We start from the raw sequence: 17,940 nt of genomic DNA, 5'->3' as shown, positions 1-17,940 counted from the left end.
TCCACTTTCTTTTCTTTCCTGTGCTTCTCTGAGATACAAGCTATGATGTGTAGGATCCCAGTTTTCTACTGCTGTAAGAGAGACCATGCTAGTCAGAGGAGAAATTTTTTAATTAGATTTAGGAGAAAATCCTTCAGGCTTCTTCTCACTAGCTTCTAGAAGAAAATGTTTTTTAACAGTAAAGCTGTAACATGTTTTCACAGTGAGTGGGACATTTTTCTTTGGGAATTTTTATTAGGGCATTTTTTATGCAGATAGTAACTCTCAGTTGTTTATGAAACAAATTTGGCTTACGTAGTTTGCTATCTTGCTCTGAAGGGATCTCTTTTCAGGAAGGATAGGCTATTTAATAATCTTTGATCCACATTATGCTTTGTGTGCAGTCCCTTAAGTTAGAATGGTACTGTTTCTGATTTATTGGTAAGATAGATACCCCCAAAATACAGCTTATATGCAGAAAGAAAAAGAAAACTTAGTGTCTGATGATTTATTAAAACTGCTAAATTTGAGATCTGTTGCAACGTGGAAGGAAAGAGGATTTCAAGATCTAGCGAAAGTATGCTGGTTTTCAAGATCCAGCTCTCAAGAGTTGGGTGTAGTTGGCTGGTCCTGACTTATCTGTGGCATTTAACAGTAGTTTGAATTTCAGCTGGTATTGCCTGGAAAGGGTATAGTGCATCAGTTTGTGGCCGCTAATGACTCAGGTTACAAATAGCTATGTACTGTAGCAACTGAAATGTGTTGGAGATGGGCTTGGTCTGGAATAATCTGCAGGTTCTTTAGAGTGCTAGGTTAGTTTCTCTTTTCTATTTTCAGGTATTCTGATGTTTTCACCCCAAACAATGGGTTCAGTGCCTCTAAAAACCATCTGGAAATGAAGGACCTGGACAAATTCTCTCCAGTATTAAATTACCTTGGCAGAGATGGAGGGGAGTCCAGCCACTAATTTTGAAACACTTTTCCATAGTTTTGCCACGAAAAGGAGTTGCTAGACTGGCTTCAGAAACGTTTGTGGTACAAAGTGGTGATCGATAAGGAGGGAGAATGTAGTAGCTAGTCTTTTACAATGTGGTGCTCCCATTTAAGATACTTGAGAGCCCCGACTTAATCGCTAATGCCTATAATGATACTATGATATACTGTTGTTTTATAGTTTTGTTGGAAGCTATTATGAAGAATGGAAGTACTGCTGGGGGAGGCGCTTACTGCCGAAAACCAGCCAGTAGCAATGATCAAAGTAAGCCTAATAGCACGAAGGAGAGCAATGCATCTGCTGCAGGTGAAAGTGGAAAAGGCTACACCAAAGACCAAATGGAAGGAGTATTCAGGTATGGCCTTGCTTAAATACATCGCTGCTTTTCATTCTGTGTGTTATGTACTTATGCTTTCAGCTCTAGCATCTAAAGAAGCAACAGAAAATTCAAGGTTAGCTGAGAGGGGTTACTTGTACTGAACTGTGATTCAGTTCAGGAAGAGGAGAGTTGTGCTGTGTTTAAACCCAGTATGGGATGCTGTCACTTTCTGCGAGAAAGATGATACTCATCTTTATATAAAGCAACCTTGATGGTTTAAAAGGAAAATACTCAAAATAGTTATTAAGTAGATCTCATGTTAAATGGAAGATGTGATGAAAATTCTATAGTAGAACTTGCAGGACAGTGTTTCTATTCTTAAATATTTTTATACTCATGATATCTAAGTTTACATTACATGCTGGCTCCTGAAATTCATTTTCAAGCTAATATTGCTGTACAGGCTGGTCTTAGACCAGTGTTAAAACTATTTTGTTCTGGAAGTACAGGTATCTGAGAAGCACTGAAGCACGTAGTCTAAGTTGCATTATAAACTCTGTCTGGACTTCGTGCAGCATAGTATTAAGATGGGGTGACATCAGGAAAGGAGGATGTGCGGAAAGAAACAAAGATCAATAAAAATGTCCTTTTGAGGCGAGTAACTCTTAAGTCATATTATCATTGCACACTTTTTGGCTGTAGGAGTGAGAAAAATACTGTTTGATATGCGCCCTGATTTCTGCTAAAGAAATATGGATACAGCCACTCTAAAATTGCACACCTCAAAACCCACGTATATTTTCAGATAAGCCTAGCCCCAGTATTTTCAAGGGAGCTCGAAGAAGGGAAATCAAGAGGTCCTTGTCTCCTAGTTTGTGTAGATTGTATGAACTGTTGTGCAAAACAAATTTGTGTGTGAATTTTTTTGTATGAAATGTATGTTGCTGTTGATATTATCTTGGGATCTTTTCCTGAAGTTCAATGATCTGTTCAGCTGTGCTAACAGTGAGGAAAAAGCAGCTTTTCTTGTTGATACAGCAGCTCTGCATTCAGGCAGGTAGACAGCAGCATCTCTGGCATGGTTATCCTCCTGGTGTTGCTATTTAGTAGAGCTTTTCATTTACCATCGTCTTTGCTTATTAATGTTATTGCCCTTCATGATACATCTAAAGTAAAACCTGAATAAGTGTGTACATTTTTGGCCACCTTGAAATATTAGCTGTTAAAATGAAGGCAAAATGTGTGTGTATGTGCGCAGACGTGTGAGACAAAATATCCAGAAAGAAGTCCTCTGTAAAATGAGGCTTATATCAAATTAAGACATGTAACACATCTCAGAAAGCTGCTACAAGGAAGGCTGTATTACTGCCAGTATTCACTCACCCGTGACATGCCATTCTGAGCTGCAGTCTGCTTTGACATCAGGCTCCCTGCAAGTTCTTTTGTTTGTTTGTTTGTTTTACCAGAAAGTAATGTTGCCTACTTTTTCTTGAGTAAAATGATGTTGTAGAGCCAACTTTTCTCCATGGTATGCTTTCATGGTATTGGGTATTGCTTCCTTGAAGGGATTCACTAGATACCAGATAAAATTAATCCAGTTTGTTGAGATCAGAACCAGTTAGGGGTGTTCACAGAAGTTGCATATTGAGGATAATCTTGATGCAGCATTGCTTCTTCGTACCCATTTCAACAATCCCCTTTGTGAATACAAAATTCGGGTTTTTAAAAAGTACCCAGATTTTTGCAAATAAGCAATTGTAATAGCTTGCAGAACAACTCATGTTTGTTTGTATTTTACATACCACTTAGAAAATAAGTTGTTAAAACAGTATCTTGACCTTAGCTTGAGTGATGCTACCATCCTTTAATATAGCAGTCTATAAACCTTTGGAGAGAGGCTGAATTTTGGTTTAGATGTGCAGTAATCAACAGAGCAAGTCCCCAGTTCTTGTTGGAAGTTTTGAAACATTTGTTGACAACGTCATGTTGTCAGTTAGTGACATTGACACACCACTTAGAAAATTTGTGGTTAAGAATTAAAAAACGTGTGTGCCTTGCCAAGGAGAACAGGATTAAATACAAACAGTGGGCTAAAACTTAATGGAAAAATATAACACATTCAGTGATGATAGCTGAGGGAAAGTTCATGTTTAAACCACAGTGAGAATGAGCTTTCTAGTTGGAAACATGACAGGCTGCATATGTTATTGCTTCAGTCAGGCCCCAGCCTTTTCCAATTAAATGAAATGTGCCCCACTGGGGAGGGTATTCTTCAGAGAGTAGAGCTTGTCACCACCGTATGCTTTTGCCATACCACAATGGTTTTTGGACCTTTGAATTGGTTGAAGAAATGCTGCGTGAAAATAGGTGGGTTTAAATAGCGTTTTATGCCTAATTCTTAATTTTTTTTCCTGTAAGGAAAGAAATTTCTAGACAGCAAGGTAGCAAAATCTTCAATTTATAATAAATTCTGAATCTTACCATGAATTTGACTCTGTCAGACTAAGTTGTTTTGTATGCTTATGATTTGAAAGGTGGTCGTTACCCTCAAGTATTCTTCCCTCTAGGAGTTTTTGGTTCTGTATTAGTAATTGAATATAGACCGAGAGAAAGCATTTTTTATTTAACCACACATGCCATTTCAAACCCTTTTTTATAAGCTCTAGTGAGCAGTCGGACAGGGGGACTGACTCTGAGCTCTCTGACTTGGATCCCTGATTAGTGTTCCTGGAGTTGTCCAGCTATCGTGAATTTGCTTGTGACAATATATTTAAGAAGCATAGTGAAGACACACTTGGAGCAGTATAACTAATTTAACTGCATTAATTTTCATCAGGGTTACTCTGGTATTGTGGGTAGGTGTGAGTACAAACAAGCATCTCTGCGCTGTTTTTATTTTTCCCACATACACAAGGGACACTGATCACTAGCAACCTACCATAACACTTCTGTATAGCATTACATGAGCTTGCAAACAAGTTGCTCGACAGGGAGAAGCGTAAGATGCAGTATCTTTCCACTGATTGCATAAGTGCTGGGTGATGCTCTGTTCTTTGTGGGAACGGTGCTCTCCATTTCGGTGTGACAGCTTGAAGCTTGAGATACCCAAAAGCACTTTGTTACTTTTGAATTGAAATGCTTTGAAAATACCAGCTGTAGTACATGCATCTTTTTCTTAATGATGCTTATCTTGTCACTGAGGGCTGGATCAAGTTGCCTTAACACTTCAGGTGACCTGCATATCAGAGGGATTGACAGGAGACTAGCAGAAATATGTTAGGACCCACAGTAGACTTATGTCTTTTTAGAGCAAGTGTCTTAGAAGTCTCTAGGCAATTGAAAGCTGTCTGAGCAATGTCAGCTTAAGATAAGTGCATGAGAATCGTGTGCACAACAAAAAAGGGAGAATTTGCTTTTGGATTCTGTGGTCTTTGCTTTAAAGCAATTCCTTCACTGTTTGATGTAGGTTATTGGCATTTTTTGCTGAGATAAAGAAACAAAACATTCATGGAAGAAAGAAAATTTAAACTTTTCTTCTAGTTCACTTAAAACAACTGAAGAAGAAGTGCTGATCAGGATTACAGTTATCAGAGTTCTTAATTACTTTCAAACAAATTCTGTTCATCATATCTGCCCACTCATACCAACTCAGACCCTTTGGAAAGGTTTTGTGGACTAGCATGAAATAAAAAAAAAAAGATCATTTGCCTGCTGTGTATTAATCTTCCCCATTCCTTTTTATGTTATGAACTGTGTATTATCTGTTGTCTACTACATGATTTAAAAAAAATAGTTTCAGAGATATAGATAGGTTGTACACTTTATACAGACTCCCTTTAAATAATCTTAAAACCCAAATGGTGTCTGATGTCTCTCTTTTTAGTAAATAAGCCGTAACATATATTCCATATTACCTTTTTGACATCTGAAGGATAACTGGCATGACTAGTAGTATGCTAAAGTTGGATTGCTGTCTTGTGAAAACTGGTGGAATACAGCTTTTCCTGCCCTGCCAGTGCCTGCCCCTCGGAAGAGAGCACAAGAATGAAATTTTATATTTGGATCTTTTAGCTAGAACCAAAACAAATCGATAGAGGCATGAGTTCTGTAGGAAGCTTGCAAGGCAGGATTAAATGTTATCCAGTAATGGTCAAGAATAATCAGAAACTTGATTTGAATTCACAGAGTAAACCAAAAAATTGTCTCTACACATTTCATGGATCAAACTAGAAGGAATGTAAGTTGTGTGACTGACTTTTTCCAGGCCTTCTGCTGAGACTTCTGCGAATTCAGCAAAAAGATATATCGTTACTTTTTTAAGATGGGGTCAAGAAGATAATTAACTGAAAGTGGAATAATAAGAGCAATCAACATGTGCTAAAATGGAAAAAAAAAACCCAAAGCAAAGCAATCAGGGCATGCTTTTAATTAGGCTGCTAGAACTACTGTGAATTGTTGAAATATCCAGTTGAATGGTTGAGAAAGTCAAGGTGGAAATCACAGTCATAAAGCCTGTCATGGAAAAGTGGCACAGAAGATATGGTGAACTTTGTCAGAAAGCTCCTGCCTCTGATCTACACCTTTTATAGCTAAAATAAAAGCTTAAACAAAATCTGGAGAAGTATGCTGATGTAAACACAGCCTTGAATATTTCATGTAATACACACAGGAGAAACAAACTGACCAGGTACGTCTAAGAAGAAGGTGCTAAGACAAGCACCCTAATGTGTTGTTGAAACTATCAGTAAAACAGAGATCTGAAACTTCTGGTGCATTTATTTCAGAAACTAGGGGTATGCTGGTACCAGCTTGAGTTCCTCGACAACACTGTGACCTCTTCCCAATCTAGAGCACTTTTTGCAGACCACACTTATGTCATCCAAACTGTGACTGGCACATTCCCAATTCAGCTGCAAGATGTCATTTGCATCGGGCCCTCTGGCATCACTGGGAACTTGACCTATGTAGAAATTGGTTTGCATTTTACTGTGTTTTTCTGCTCAACTCTGGGATCAGAAGTCAGCGTAGCTTCCTCTCGCTCAGTTCTTTGTTGCTAACATTCACGTTGCTGCTCACTGTGCTGCTCGGTTCAGATTACCATTGGGAGAAATAATTGTGGCTCCCATTGAAAGCTTTTGGAGATTGCGGTTGAAGTATTTGTCTTTTGGGCCGTTCCTGTGCAAGTAGACAGAGGCTTTGGAAGACCCTTTGAAATACCTAGTCAGACTTAAAACTTCCTGATTATGGATCACTGCAGGTATTTGATACAGAAATGCAAGCATCTCTGGTAGGTTTTGTTAACCTGATAAAAGCTGTTGATGCTGACCTAATCTGAATTGTAGATTTGAAAAGTGAAACAAGAACCACAGCAGTAGGATCACATCATTTTGTAGTCACAGGAGAACCAGTGGTGGTAGCCCCAGAATTTCTGCAGGCGACAGCAGACATTTCGGGACCTGAAGGGCTTCCTCTGCCTTCAGCCGTCAGGGCATGCAGAGGAGCCCAGCATCAGGCAGAATTGGCTGTTGCTGAAGTTTGAAGCTGGCTGACCAGTTCTACTGCAGGTGGCTTGTGAACTGCAAGCTGGGATAGTGGAGTTTTGCAAGTCGAGATACCTCTGTCAACAGATTGTGGATGAATGTAGGCCATCACTTGCCCTCACGCTGTTTGAGAAGTCTATTCTCTACAAGTCAGATATTATTTCAGGAACATCCAGCAATGTGCCGTCCTAAAACAGCCAGCAAATCTGTTAACCAGAAGGACAGTGCCAAGGTGCTGGCAGGGGACTAACAATTCAGCAAGGACAGAAATTAGCTAAACAGCAGAAATAATTTGATAGTAATTCAGATACAGAAGTGATCCAACCAGAAAGTAAAACACAAGAAAAGCAATTCACCCCAAACAAATTAACAGTGAAAGCACCAAACTTCAAATAAGCCAGAAATAAACAAAAAACCCAACCAATTCAGTACAAAAGGGGCGGCCTATAAACAAGTGCTATGTAAATTGCAATTTTAAAAAGAAACATCTGTGTGGAGTTTACATATGCAAGAAAATTAGCACTAGGCACTACAGTGCCTTAAGTGCAGCAAAACCAACCAAACAACAATTTGAAATGCAGCTTTCGGAAAGTTAGTTGTTCATGCTGAGAGTGCTGCAGGACAGGGGTTTCAGATGCGGTTAAAAGCCGTAAGTAACATGAGTGATCGGTCTTTTCCAAAACCTCTGCTGGTTTTATTCTTAATTTTTCCAAGCCTCTGCTGGCCGGTGCTGTGTGGCCTGCAATAAGAGACAAGTGGGAAGGGGATGGTTCCTTCCATCCATCTGCCCTACCGTGACAAGTCTCCACAGGACAGTTCAACGTTCCAGGCGAGGGATTCTGGCAGAGTGAGGATTGTCAGACATCAGTCTACTAGAGACAAGGGGTGAGGAATATGTCCAAAAAGGCATGCTTCTGCTGAGGGACAAGGATCAGATCGGCCGTGGCTTCCAAGAGCTCCCAGTGGCTGGAGAGAAATTTCTCTACAGTGATAGTTTGGAGGAAGAGGACTTAAGTCTTGGAGAATCTCTGTGCAAAGCCCATGATCCCCATCTCTTTAAGGTGGAGGAGGGATGTGGTGTGTGGTCCAACAGTGTTTGAGAAGCCTGGTGACTGCACAGCACATGTATGACCTGAGGATCTGGTGGGTTCCCCTGCTGATCCCGTACAGTTTATCCTGCTATAAACTGACTTAGCAGGTTGAGTTTGTAATGCATTAAAGTTTTGCCTCTCAGGGGTGCACCACAAACACTGATAATTTTGTCTAATTGGAATGCACCTTCTGATCATCTTCACTTGTCCCATCATCCCCCGTGCAAAGCTGCTGCAGTACAAGTTTTGGTGCAAAATTGCATGGACTTTGCTGAGGCCGTTACCCTGTAATGATTGCCCTGAACTGTGCTCAGTAAGGGACCTTCTGGCAGAAGTCACTAACTCCCTCCCTGTAGGAAACTTTGCATTAACTAGATGCTAGCTACTTGCAGTCCAGATGCTTTTTGCCTGGAAGTGGCAAAGCAATTGTATAAAACTGTTGTCTAATGGCAGAGTGTAGCAAGGGCTTCATAGCACAAGGTCATTGCTGAGAATTCCAGGCTTAGGTATGGTTTTCAGCCCCTGTGCATTTGTACAATAATTTAATGTATTTTAGCTTTAAAGCTTGATCTGCCCAATCCAAAGTCCTGCTAAACTCCGCAAAATTGCCATATGTATACGCGTATTCCACGTGATTCACCATGAAGTCACATGCAGCAGAGCCTGCTCCTCAGGCTATCCAGCAGAGTACTTGTAGCTTACGTTTGCTGCTGAGGTTTGTAAGAACCAGCACTGACTTGGTTGAGATCTGAAGATGGCAATGGCCTGAACAGCGAACAGGGGTTATGTATCTCAGCGTTGACCCTGTGCAGTAGAAAGGAGGGCAATGTAAATAATCTGAAGGATTGGTTACAGGTCTGTTGCAGGCAGTGTTGCTGTAAGCGTGCCCATCCTGACAAGAACACGCAAGGGAGAATAAAAGTCAGGGGTGGCTGTCACAAATTCACAAAGGCTTCTTTGTTTGAGGCTGGCCGTTTAGCCTAGGGTAGCAGGTCAGGGTATGAGGGCGATTTGATACAAGGTGTGCTTGAAATATTAAATCATAGCTTCATATAAAATCAGGAATGTTGGCGTAGAGATGCTTGTGTATTTGTAGAATTTTTTGTTTAACAAAGTAATCACTAGCAAAGACTTGCTAAGAGAAAGTATATCTCTTGTTACACCGTGGCTGAACACTTGTTTCTTGATAAATAACAATAGCTCATTTGTGGACCAGGCTCAGGATAGCTGTTGCATGGAGGGTGATTGCATTCATCCCTTTGGAGGGCAAGTGCTACATGACTCACAAGGCAAGTGTCTCCCTGCACTTTCTCATCAGGAAGCAGCTCTGGTTTGATGCACTGGCTCTAAGCAGGTCATGGTGTCGGAAGCTGGTGCGTCATGTGCTGACCTGAACGTCTTCTGGTTGATAACCATTTGCTTTTCCCATGAGGGTTTCCCGTTGGGGGACTTTCACTGGTTGTGAATGGGAAAAAATTCTGGGGTGAGTTTTTGAGGGTTAGAAGAACAGGTTGGCATTTCTTGGGTTGTTCTTTTTTTTCCATTTTTCTCCTCTCTGCATCCTAGAGTTTGAAATAAACGCATATTAGGTCTGCAAAACTTTCATGTTTTTTTTTCATGTTTGTTACTTCCATGAGAAATGACTATATGCTGTTGGAGGAAAAAGTTATTGAGGATGCAAAGTGCTTGAAACACCACTTGAACAATGGTTAACACGACAGTTTTAATGCTAATAAAATAACAACTTTGCTAAAAATTGGAGACTGACTACCTAATTTTATATCAACCAAAGTTCTGAAGAGTCTGGTCCACAAACAGATAATTCAGATACTGAATTATTGAAGAGAAGAACTTAGATTGGGTGCTGAGATAGCAATTTCTTGAAATAAAAGCTTAATTTGATACTATTACACTTTAAAATAAGGCTGTCTGTTCTTGATACAGTTCATAAGTAATCCAGGTCTTGAGGCTAAGGGTGAAGGGACCTGTACACTACCAAAATTTTTTCTTACTGTACAAATGAACGAACAAAAGTTTCCAGTATTCACAGTGTAATTTAATATATTTTCTTTCCATTCTTTCTTGAGGATGGTTTCACTGTGTTCTTTTTAGTTAGCTTTATCAGCTTCCTAACTGGAGCTTATTAAATGTTACTTCAATATAATGAGCTATATTTATTTCACAGGATGTTCATGTTGGCAGCCGCCTGCATGCATTCAATTCAGTGCCCTTGTGAGCATTACACCGAGACTTCCATAAAAGCTCGTGTTATTTGAACACAGGAAAAGGGATCCCTCAAATGAAACTTGATTTGATCAATCTGTGGACTGTGAAGGACCACACACGACGGTGTGGTTGTACTTCTGATGCTAGCATTCCCTTAATTACAGGGTACCCATTCTTCTTTCATGAAAATGCCAAAGGCTTGCTTACCCCCTTTTTTTCCACTTGGCTGCCGTGTGTATAGTCTTTGTAACACTAAACCCATATTTACGTAGAAATCTGTGCTTTTAAGAGAATGTGGACACAGTTACAGCCATGGGAAGAGACTCACACGAAGCTTTTAAAATATTTATGGATGTCATTTCTATTTCTTGCTCAGACCAGCCCTTTTCTTTTGGTATGCACCAAATGTCAATGTGCCTCATTTCTGCAATGCAAGTTTGTGATTCGGCCTTATTTTTCTAAGTTTCTGAATTCTTACCCAAGTAACTTGGTTTGATTTTAAGGTGTATTTATTGGTTTGGTCAGTTCTTCCTGCCCACATACAATTAATGTTTTATCTGTCCCCTGGGACTGCTCTTTCTCTCTTTTGAGTATTGCAAAGCATCCCAAATCATTACATCATTTCCAGATTTTGCTTTTCCTGTCTGGGTGAGACAGCCTACAGGAACAGTATTTCCGAGTTTTCAGAGTTTTAAGAAATGCTACGTTGAAGATATGAGATGAGCTGAATCTGTAATTGCTGGAGCTGTTGTTGTTTCTTTGAATTTATATAAACACTTACAGAAAGTTTGTTAGGATCCAGGTGCATTCCCAGCAGCAGAGGTATTCTCACATGCCTTATTTCCCTGAAAAGTGAATGCTTGAATGGTGTTATGACTTGACTTTTGTTTGGAGAAAGGGAGGTATTGTTTGGTTTGGTTTATATCATGCATACCGAAGTGCATTTGCTGTTGACAGTCAAAACAGGCCTTCCTACCCGCTAGCTCTGCAAAGTAAATTTGGAATCTTCATTTTATGTATTATTAACAGCAATATTCATATAATTGGGGATGAGGAAATGCTACAGTAATTGCAAACTGAAACCTTTTCTTACAACTGTAGTAGTTCTACAGTAGAAGTAGTAAAATAAATGTATGTAGTAAGTAATTTTGAGTACAATAGTTTATTGTGCTCAGTAGTGAGTTTATTATGAAAAATGGCATTCTTTGTTTCTAGAGTGGAATTTTTTTGTATATTTTATATTGAAAGTGAGAGATGTAATGTATTGCGTCAGTGCAATGTATTATCTCATTTGCAGCTGTGTTCTAACATACTACTTTTACATCTTTTTGTTTACAACATTTTACTTCACTTTCTTTTGCAGTATAAAGAAATGTAAAAATTATTACAAAGTCCTTGGGGTGTCAAAGGATGCAGGTGAAGAAGACCTAAAGAAGGCTTATAGAAAACTTGCTTTGAAATACCACCCAGACAAAAACCATGCACCTGGAGCAACAGAGGCTTTTAAAAGTAAAATACCATTTTTACTTAAAATTTCTTGTATGATTAAACTTTGTCAGATTAAAAGAAATTCATCTGCATTGGTCACTTGTCTTTTTACAAAATTGTCAGTGTGGTGTTTTGTAGTTAATATTAAACTGACATTTTTATCCAAGAAAATATTTTACCTTTATTATCTTAACATATACCTAGAAGTATAGATAAATAATGTGGACTTTTGGAGTAGGGTTCGGTTTCAGAGGATTGACTGTAATTTTCAGGTACAGGGAGTGAATACTTGATCTGTGAAACCCAATTGCACTTTTACTGTTGATTTAATGTAGTCATTTGAATCTTAGTATCTTGAATCTTTACTATACTTGAGCTTGAAAAAAACAAAGTAGTACTTGATAGCAAAATGCAGTTTTTACTTAATCACATGCTATGCTGTTACCTTTTCCTTAGAATTCCTTGTATGTGTATAGTTTTACTAGTTTTTCCACACAAAAACACTTGGGTTCAAACATGGCCTTATTAATAGTTGCATTTGACCATTAGGTAAAATTTACAATCTGACTTGACCTGATCTAAGCTGCCAAGCTTAGCCCTGCATAAAGAAAATTGTTGAGGAAAAGCTTTTTAAAGAAAACTACACCTTCATCTCAGACACAGATGAAGAAAAATGTGAATATGTAAGAAATGATCATGCATAAATAAACAATCTGATTGTGGTACATCTTTTTTTTTTTTTCCTTATGTGATGTTTACATGCAGACATTTGAAAAACTCTTAAACTGGGGGAGGGAAAAAAGAAAAAAAAAAGTCCTGAGCAAGACTTCTGATACAGACCTTAAGGGGTAATTATAATAATATGTTAACAATTCCAGATGAAAAGTAGGTAGAACATAGCAGGAAGGTTGATGGCTAATGATTATTTTAATACAGCTATGTAATGGCTTTATCTAAAAAAGATATTATTCTTATAAAATTGGCTCCAGCCCTATAATAAAATAATTCTTCCCTGTTAATAGCATTTTAAATAATCTTTAAAATGTAAGAAATCAGTTTCTTATTATTTAATCTTTTATTTAACATTAGCACTTTGTACAAGTTTGATTTCTTTGGCTTAATTTCACTTTCTGGTTCTTAACTAGATGAGTAAATGAACAGAAAATTTTGTAGGGGAATCCTGTTGACTAAAAATTATTTAATGAAATCTAGCATTTTTCTTGCATTGAAATTATTGTAATCTTTTTGTACAGCTGAGCAAATTTATGATTTAGTTTGCCTCTAAAGGTGTCTGATTAGTTTCTAATATCCAGCTGAGAAAAGGAGTTTCATAATAATAGCTATTATTTCACAATAATGCTTTATTTTAAGGAAAGGTCACATTAGAAAATAGAATTGAGTTTGATGATAGGCAAGGTACTTACTTAGATCTTGAGCTACCTAGTACTACTCTTCTGTTGTATTAAGCAGTCTCCCTGAGGTTATATTTTAGATTAAAAAGTTTGTGCAAATATAATCATTTTTAATCTCTTGGTATCTCTTTTACCAACTTCATAAAAAATCTTTCCTTTGAAACTTTTGAGCAGTTTTTTTCATTTTTTTATGTCTTTTATTTAAAGAAAATAATGTTTGAATCAAATCTGTTGTGAATTAGCATCAAATAATCAAAAGCAAATTACAAATAGTCAAAAAAGATTGCTGACCATACCGTGACAGTATGGTGTCTTCACTTTATGTGCAGTCACCTAATTTATGTCTCTCTAAATTCTTAATTGTTGGGAAAATCTAAATTTCTACTACCAATTTTATCCTCGTGCTGAGTAACAGAGGAACCTTGTAGCAATATTTGGTGCTTGTCAGTAGTGTATATCATGCTCTCAGTGCAGTGCTCTCCTCCACTTAAAGGAATTGCTAATGATTATTTCTAAGGGCATCTGAAAAGGCACATAGCTAAAACTCATTAACTTTTTTTTAGATTGGATAATGTTGAAAACATTAATTATGCAAAGCCGTAGTCTTATTTGCCTGTGTTGAGGTTATAGTGTTGCACCTTTCACGAACTTTTGATGACTGATGGCTTTTCGACACTGAAAAACGTAATCCCTGTGCCTTGTGTTGGTTGGCTGCAAAAGAAGCCTTTTGTTGGAGAGGCCTGGAGGAGAGAGAGGAAAGGAGAAAGAGTTTAATGAAGATATGACTGAGGGAAGATTGTTCATCGAGTGCCAACAGAAATTTTCCTTCAGTTTGCAAGAGCTGTGTATCTATGCAGAGCAGCTAGGGTCAAAGCTTGTAAAGTCAGTAGAGCTTGTGGTCTTTTCACACTGATTCTTTCCATGCTCACCTAACTCAGTTTTTCCCTTTCTGCTGTCAAAATTGAAGTTGTACATTTGTGATAGTGTAGCGTGAACAGGGACAAGCATCCAGGCCAGGCACTCCAAACATTGAGGTCGTATTGCCAACTTTGGGAACACACGTGTTCCTGTCGTGCATGCATGTTGTACTCTTCGCGTTACGTCATGCAAAACTTTGTGTTTTTAATGTAATCCATAAAATATCTTAAGAAGCATATTAAAAATACATTCACACTCTTGTAGACAATAAAGTTGATGCATTCGAAGAAGTCATCACTTACTAAATGAAACCAAAGAAAACCTACTGAGTCTATGATGTTTTTAAGCTATGCTGCTAGAGCAAACTGAACTTTGCAATTACCCCACTTCAAAGCTCTCATTGTAATGCTTGATGCTTTTTTTGTAATTGCAGTGAGAGAGAACACTTCCACAGGTGTAGGTGTTCCCCTAGAAAAAGGATCAAAGCTCTCCTGCCTTCTGCCTAGTTCAACAGGATAAAAGGCCTTTGAATAGCGTTGGTGGGAAACTTTCTGGAAGCTATGCTAAGAAAAGTAGAGATGTTTCTGGCCCTTGTGGTACTATAGTTGATTTGTAACATACGGTAAAGGACATAATTCGCAGCCTATTCTTGACTTTGAAATTGCAATTTTCATGCTGGAATAGCTCTTATCTTTCATTTATGGGAGTTGTCTTTTATTCCTTGCTTCAGAAATCGGAAATGCGTATGCTGTGCTGAGTAATCCAGAAAAACGAAAGCAGTATGACCTTACAGGCAGTGAAGAGCAAACATGCAGTCACCCTAGCAACGGTAGATTCAACTTCCATAAAGGTTGTGAGGCAGATATTACTCCAGAGGATCTATTCAACATGTTTTTTGGAGGGGCCTTTCCAACAGGTATTTGTATATATCAGTATATCATCAGGATACAGTGGTACTTCCCAGAGTGGCATTAGAGTTTGTGACATTATAAAACAGTAAAATTACTCCAACGTGCCTCGGACCCCAACTCCTTAATCTGCATCGCGGTTTATTTTTCCCCTATGTGTTGCTAAATCCCCAAAATGTGAGTTAGTTCTTTGGGGTTACTATGGTGATTCTGCGGTACATGAAATAACAAATCAGTTGCCTTAGAACTTAAAATATTTATTTTAAACAACTTCAAAATTGTAAGATATCTTAAAGTTGAGTTATTTTATATGTCATTGTGCAGTAATGTTAAATGCTCTATGTTGTTGCTTCAGTATTGACCTCTAAATAGTTTTTTTTTACATTATTTAAGTGTGGATATTTCTTTCCTTAGGTAGTGTACATTCATTTTCTAATGGTCGTGCTGGCTACAGTCATCCTAATCAGCACCGTCAGAGTGGACATGAGAGGGAGGAAGAGAGGGGTGATGTATGTTTAAATGCCATTGACTTCAAACTGTGGATTGTGAAATTTGCTGGTAGTTACTTTCAGTGATGTGACTGTACAGGAGCTCTGTACTGTAGAGGAGGATTTGTACTTGCCAGTTACGTATTTTAAAACTTTGGCAGGTGGTAGTCTTACTGATTGGTAAATAGACATGCAAATTTGAGAAAATAATAGCCTGGGTTTGTAAATCTATTGTTCTATGTCACCATCTTACTAGTGACTGGTAGTATTAGCCTAAATATGCCACTAATTCTGGTCACTAATCCTTTCTATATTTAAAAATGTATTTGGGCTGAGGTAAGAATTGTACTTAAGGCTCAATATTCATCTATATGAATTATATATAGTCCTGTATAATTACATATCACTGTATAGATGAGACCAAATCATGGTGTACAATGTAACTGAATCCAGCTATTCATTTGGTGGTTGCTTGTGGCTATGTGCTAACCCAAGAACTCTTGCAGCTTGAGCACTCTCTGAATATTGTGTATGTATTGGAAAGTTAAGATAACACCACAGTGTTTGCAGGTTTGTAGTTATAGTTTTCCTAGCAGCTTTTGATGCTTAAAGCAGAAAGTCATGCTTAGCGTTAGATCTTGTCCAATTTACCTGTTTACTTGATGCTGTTTTATGAAATACCTGAATCTGTTTTGTTCCTTAGGGAGGTTTCTCTATGTTCATTCAGCTGATGCCTATTATTGTGTTGATCCTTGTCTCCTTGTTGAGCCAGTTGATGGTATCTAACCCTCCTTACGCCTTATACCCAAGATCGTAAGTAATGCTTGATTATATTAGCTTAAAACAGAGGGGAAGATGTTGTAATCATCCTCTCCCACTTAGAGCCTTCCATTAGTTGCTCCTTGACTTCTGGCGGCGAGGAAAGGGAGGGAAGGTATAGATGAAGTAGAACAAAACTTGAAAGTTAGGTACTAAGAACATGCTGTGAGAATGTAATGGAGAAAAGAGGTCAGAAATACCTGGAGTTTAGGAGGTCTTCTAATACAAGGTAGTGGGTCCATGCAGCGTAGCATGGTGCAAAGGCGTTTGCATCTCCAGCATGTTTAATAGAATCCTGAAACCCGCTAAGGCTCATTTTTCTTTTAGGGGTCACCTGTGCTTGTAGCAAGTGAAGTACTTGAAAGCAACTTTCTCATCCTTACTTAAGTTTTGAACTAGATGAGGGCTGAGGAAGTTGTCTGTTCTTTGCCTCAGTCTAGGTGATGATAGAATAGTTTATCTTCGTTTTCTTGCAAAGAATTCTACTAATGAAACTTACCTGTTTTGTACAGTAGGATATATAAACCTTTTTTCCTTGACAAGAAATAAATAACATCAAGCATGCAACTAGCTAGTAGACTTAGCTCACTCGCCACAACTGTTTTAAAGGTCCTTAGTTCCTTGCAGAGCTCTCAGCCCCACAACAGAAAGGGTTTTTTTCTCCTCTCTTGTTTTTCAGAGTTCTTTATTTCTGGAGTGTGATGTTTTTCCCTTCAGCAACTAAGCTGTTGTGATGCTTATAAACACTTCTCTGCCAAAATGTTTGCGCACAATCTTTGATTTTTAATCCACAGAATGCCAGCAGGAAAATGGATTTGTCAGGGCTGGCAGAAAACACTTTAGAACGGAGATGCCTGTGCTGGGTTGCTACAGAACAGTGACCTGATTTTCTTTCTGTTGAGTTTGAATTTGATTTTCTATTACCAAAGCTTATATTTGACTAGAGAGGTGTGACACAAGGGTCTTACTAAAGTGGGGGGTTTTTTTCAAGATCAAGGGTTTAAGCAGCAGAAGTTTGATGTTCAGGTAAATGTAGTAATTTTATTCTCTGGCAGGTTATACAACCATTCATTTCATTACTTGTCTTGAAGTGGCAAATTCAGTGATGTGCTGTTCTTCTGTAATAGCAATATTTTTTAGAAGTGTATTTGTGGTGTAAAAAGAAGAATCAAATAAATATCTAGTCTCTTTCTCCACCTTCTCTCCTTTTTTGCAGAAGTACAGGGCAGACCATAAAAATGCAGACAGAAAACTTGGGTGTCATTTATTATGTCAACAAGGACTTTAGAAATGAATACAAAGGAGTGTCATTACAGAAAGTGGAAAAGAGTGTGGAAGAGGATTATGTGTCCAACATTCGTAATAACTGTTGGAAGGAAAGGCAACAAAGTAAGTTTGGTAATATATGTAATTTCATGAAAGCACGCATTACTATAAAAAAAGATTGCTGCAAGCAAGAATCAATTGCTTGTATTATTAAAATACCTGAATGAGAAAGCAAGTGTAAGGTTCCCTACTGTTTCTCACTTCTAAAAGTGACCCCAGTGTCACTTAATTTCTCAGTGACCTAACAATCATCTGCAAATCATCAGCAATTTTAACCTGCTACTCTATTATCTGTGACCATTTCTCAGAAAATTGAAGACTACAGTGAATTGATAATGGAAAGAAATTGCTCTAAGTTAAGGATGAAAGCTAAGAATTCTATTCTTTTCCACAATGTTTTATCATGGCAATATTTCATTTTCCTATATAAAT

General features: G+C 38.1%; 1 protein-coding gene across 1 annotated transcript; it reads left to right on the top strand.

Moving 5' to 3' along the window:
- Positions 1-1,157: 1,157 nt before the first annotated feature.
- On the top strand, positions 1,158-17,652 carry DNAJB14 (DnaJ (Hsp40) homolog, subfamily B, member 14; the record flags this gene model as incomplete). Its single annotated transcript, XM_009575413.1, has 6 exons — positions 1,158-1,328; positions 11,513-11,658; positions 14,698-14,883; positions 15,290-15,384; positions 16,067-16,176; positions 17,399-17,652. Coding segments are annotated over exons 1-6 (949 nt in total), but the record flags the coding sequence as incomplete, so codon positions are not given.
- Positions 17,653-17,940: the final 288 nt, after the last annotated feature.

This window comes from Fulmarus glacialis, unplaced genomic scaffold, assembly GCF_000690835.1.
Source record: "Fulmarus glacialis isolate BGI_N327 unplaced genomic scaffold, ASM69083v1 scaffold38353, whole genome shotgun sequence".
NCBI classification, from domain to species: Eukaryota; Metazoa; Chordata; class Aves; order Procellariiformes; family Procellariidae; genus Fulmarus; species Fulmarus glacialis.
Note: the sequence above shows the minus strand (reverse complement) of the source record. Positions and strands in the feature narration are given on the sequence as shown.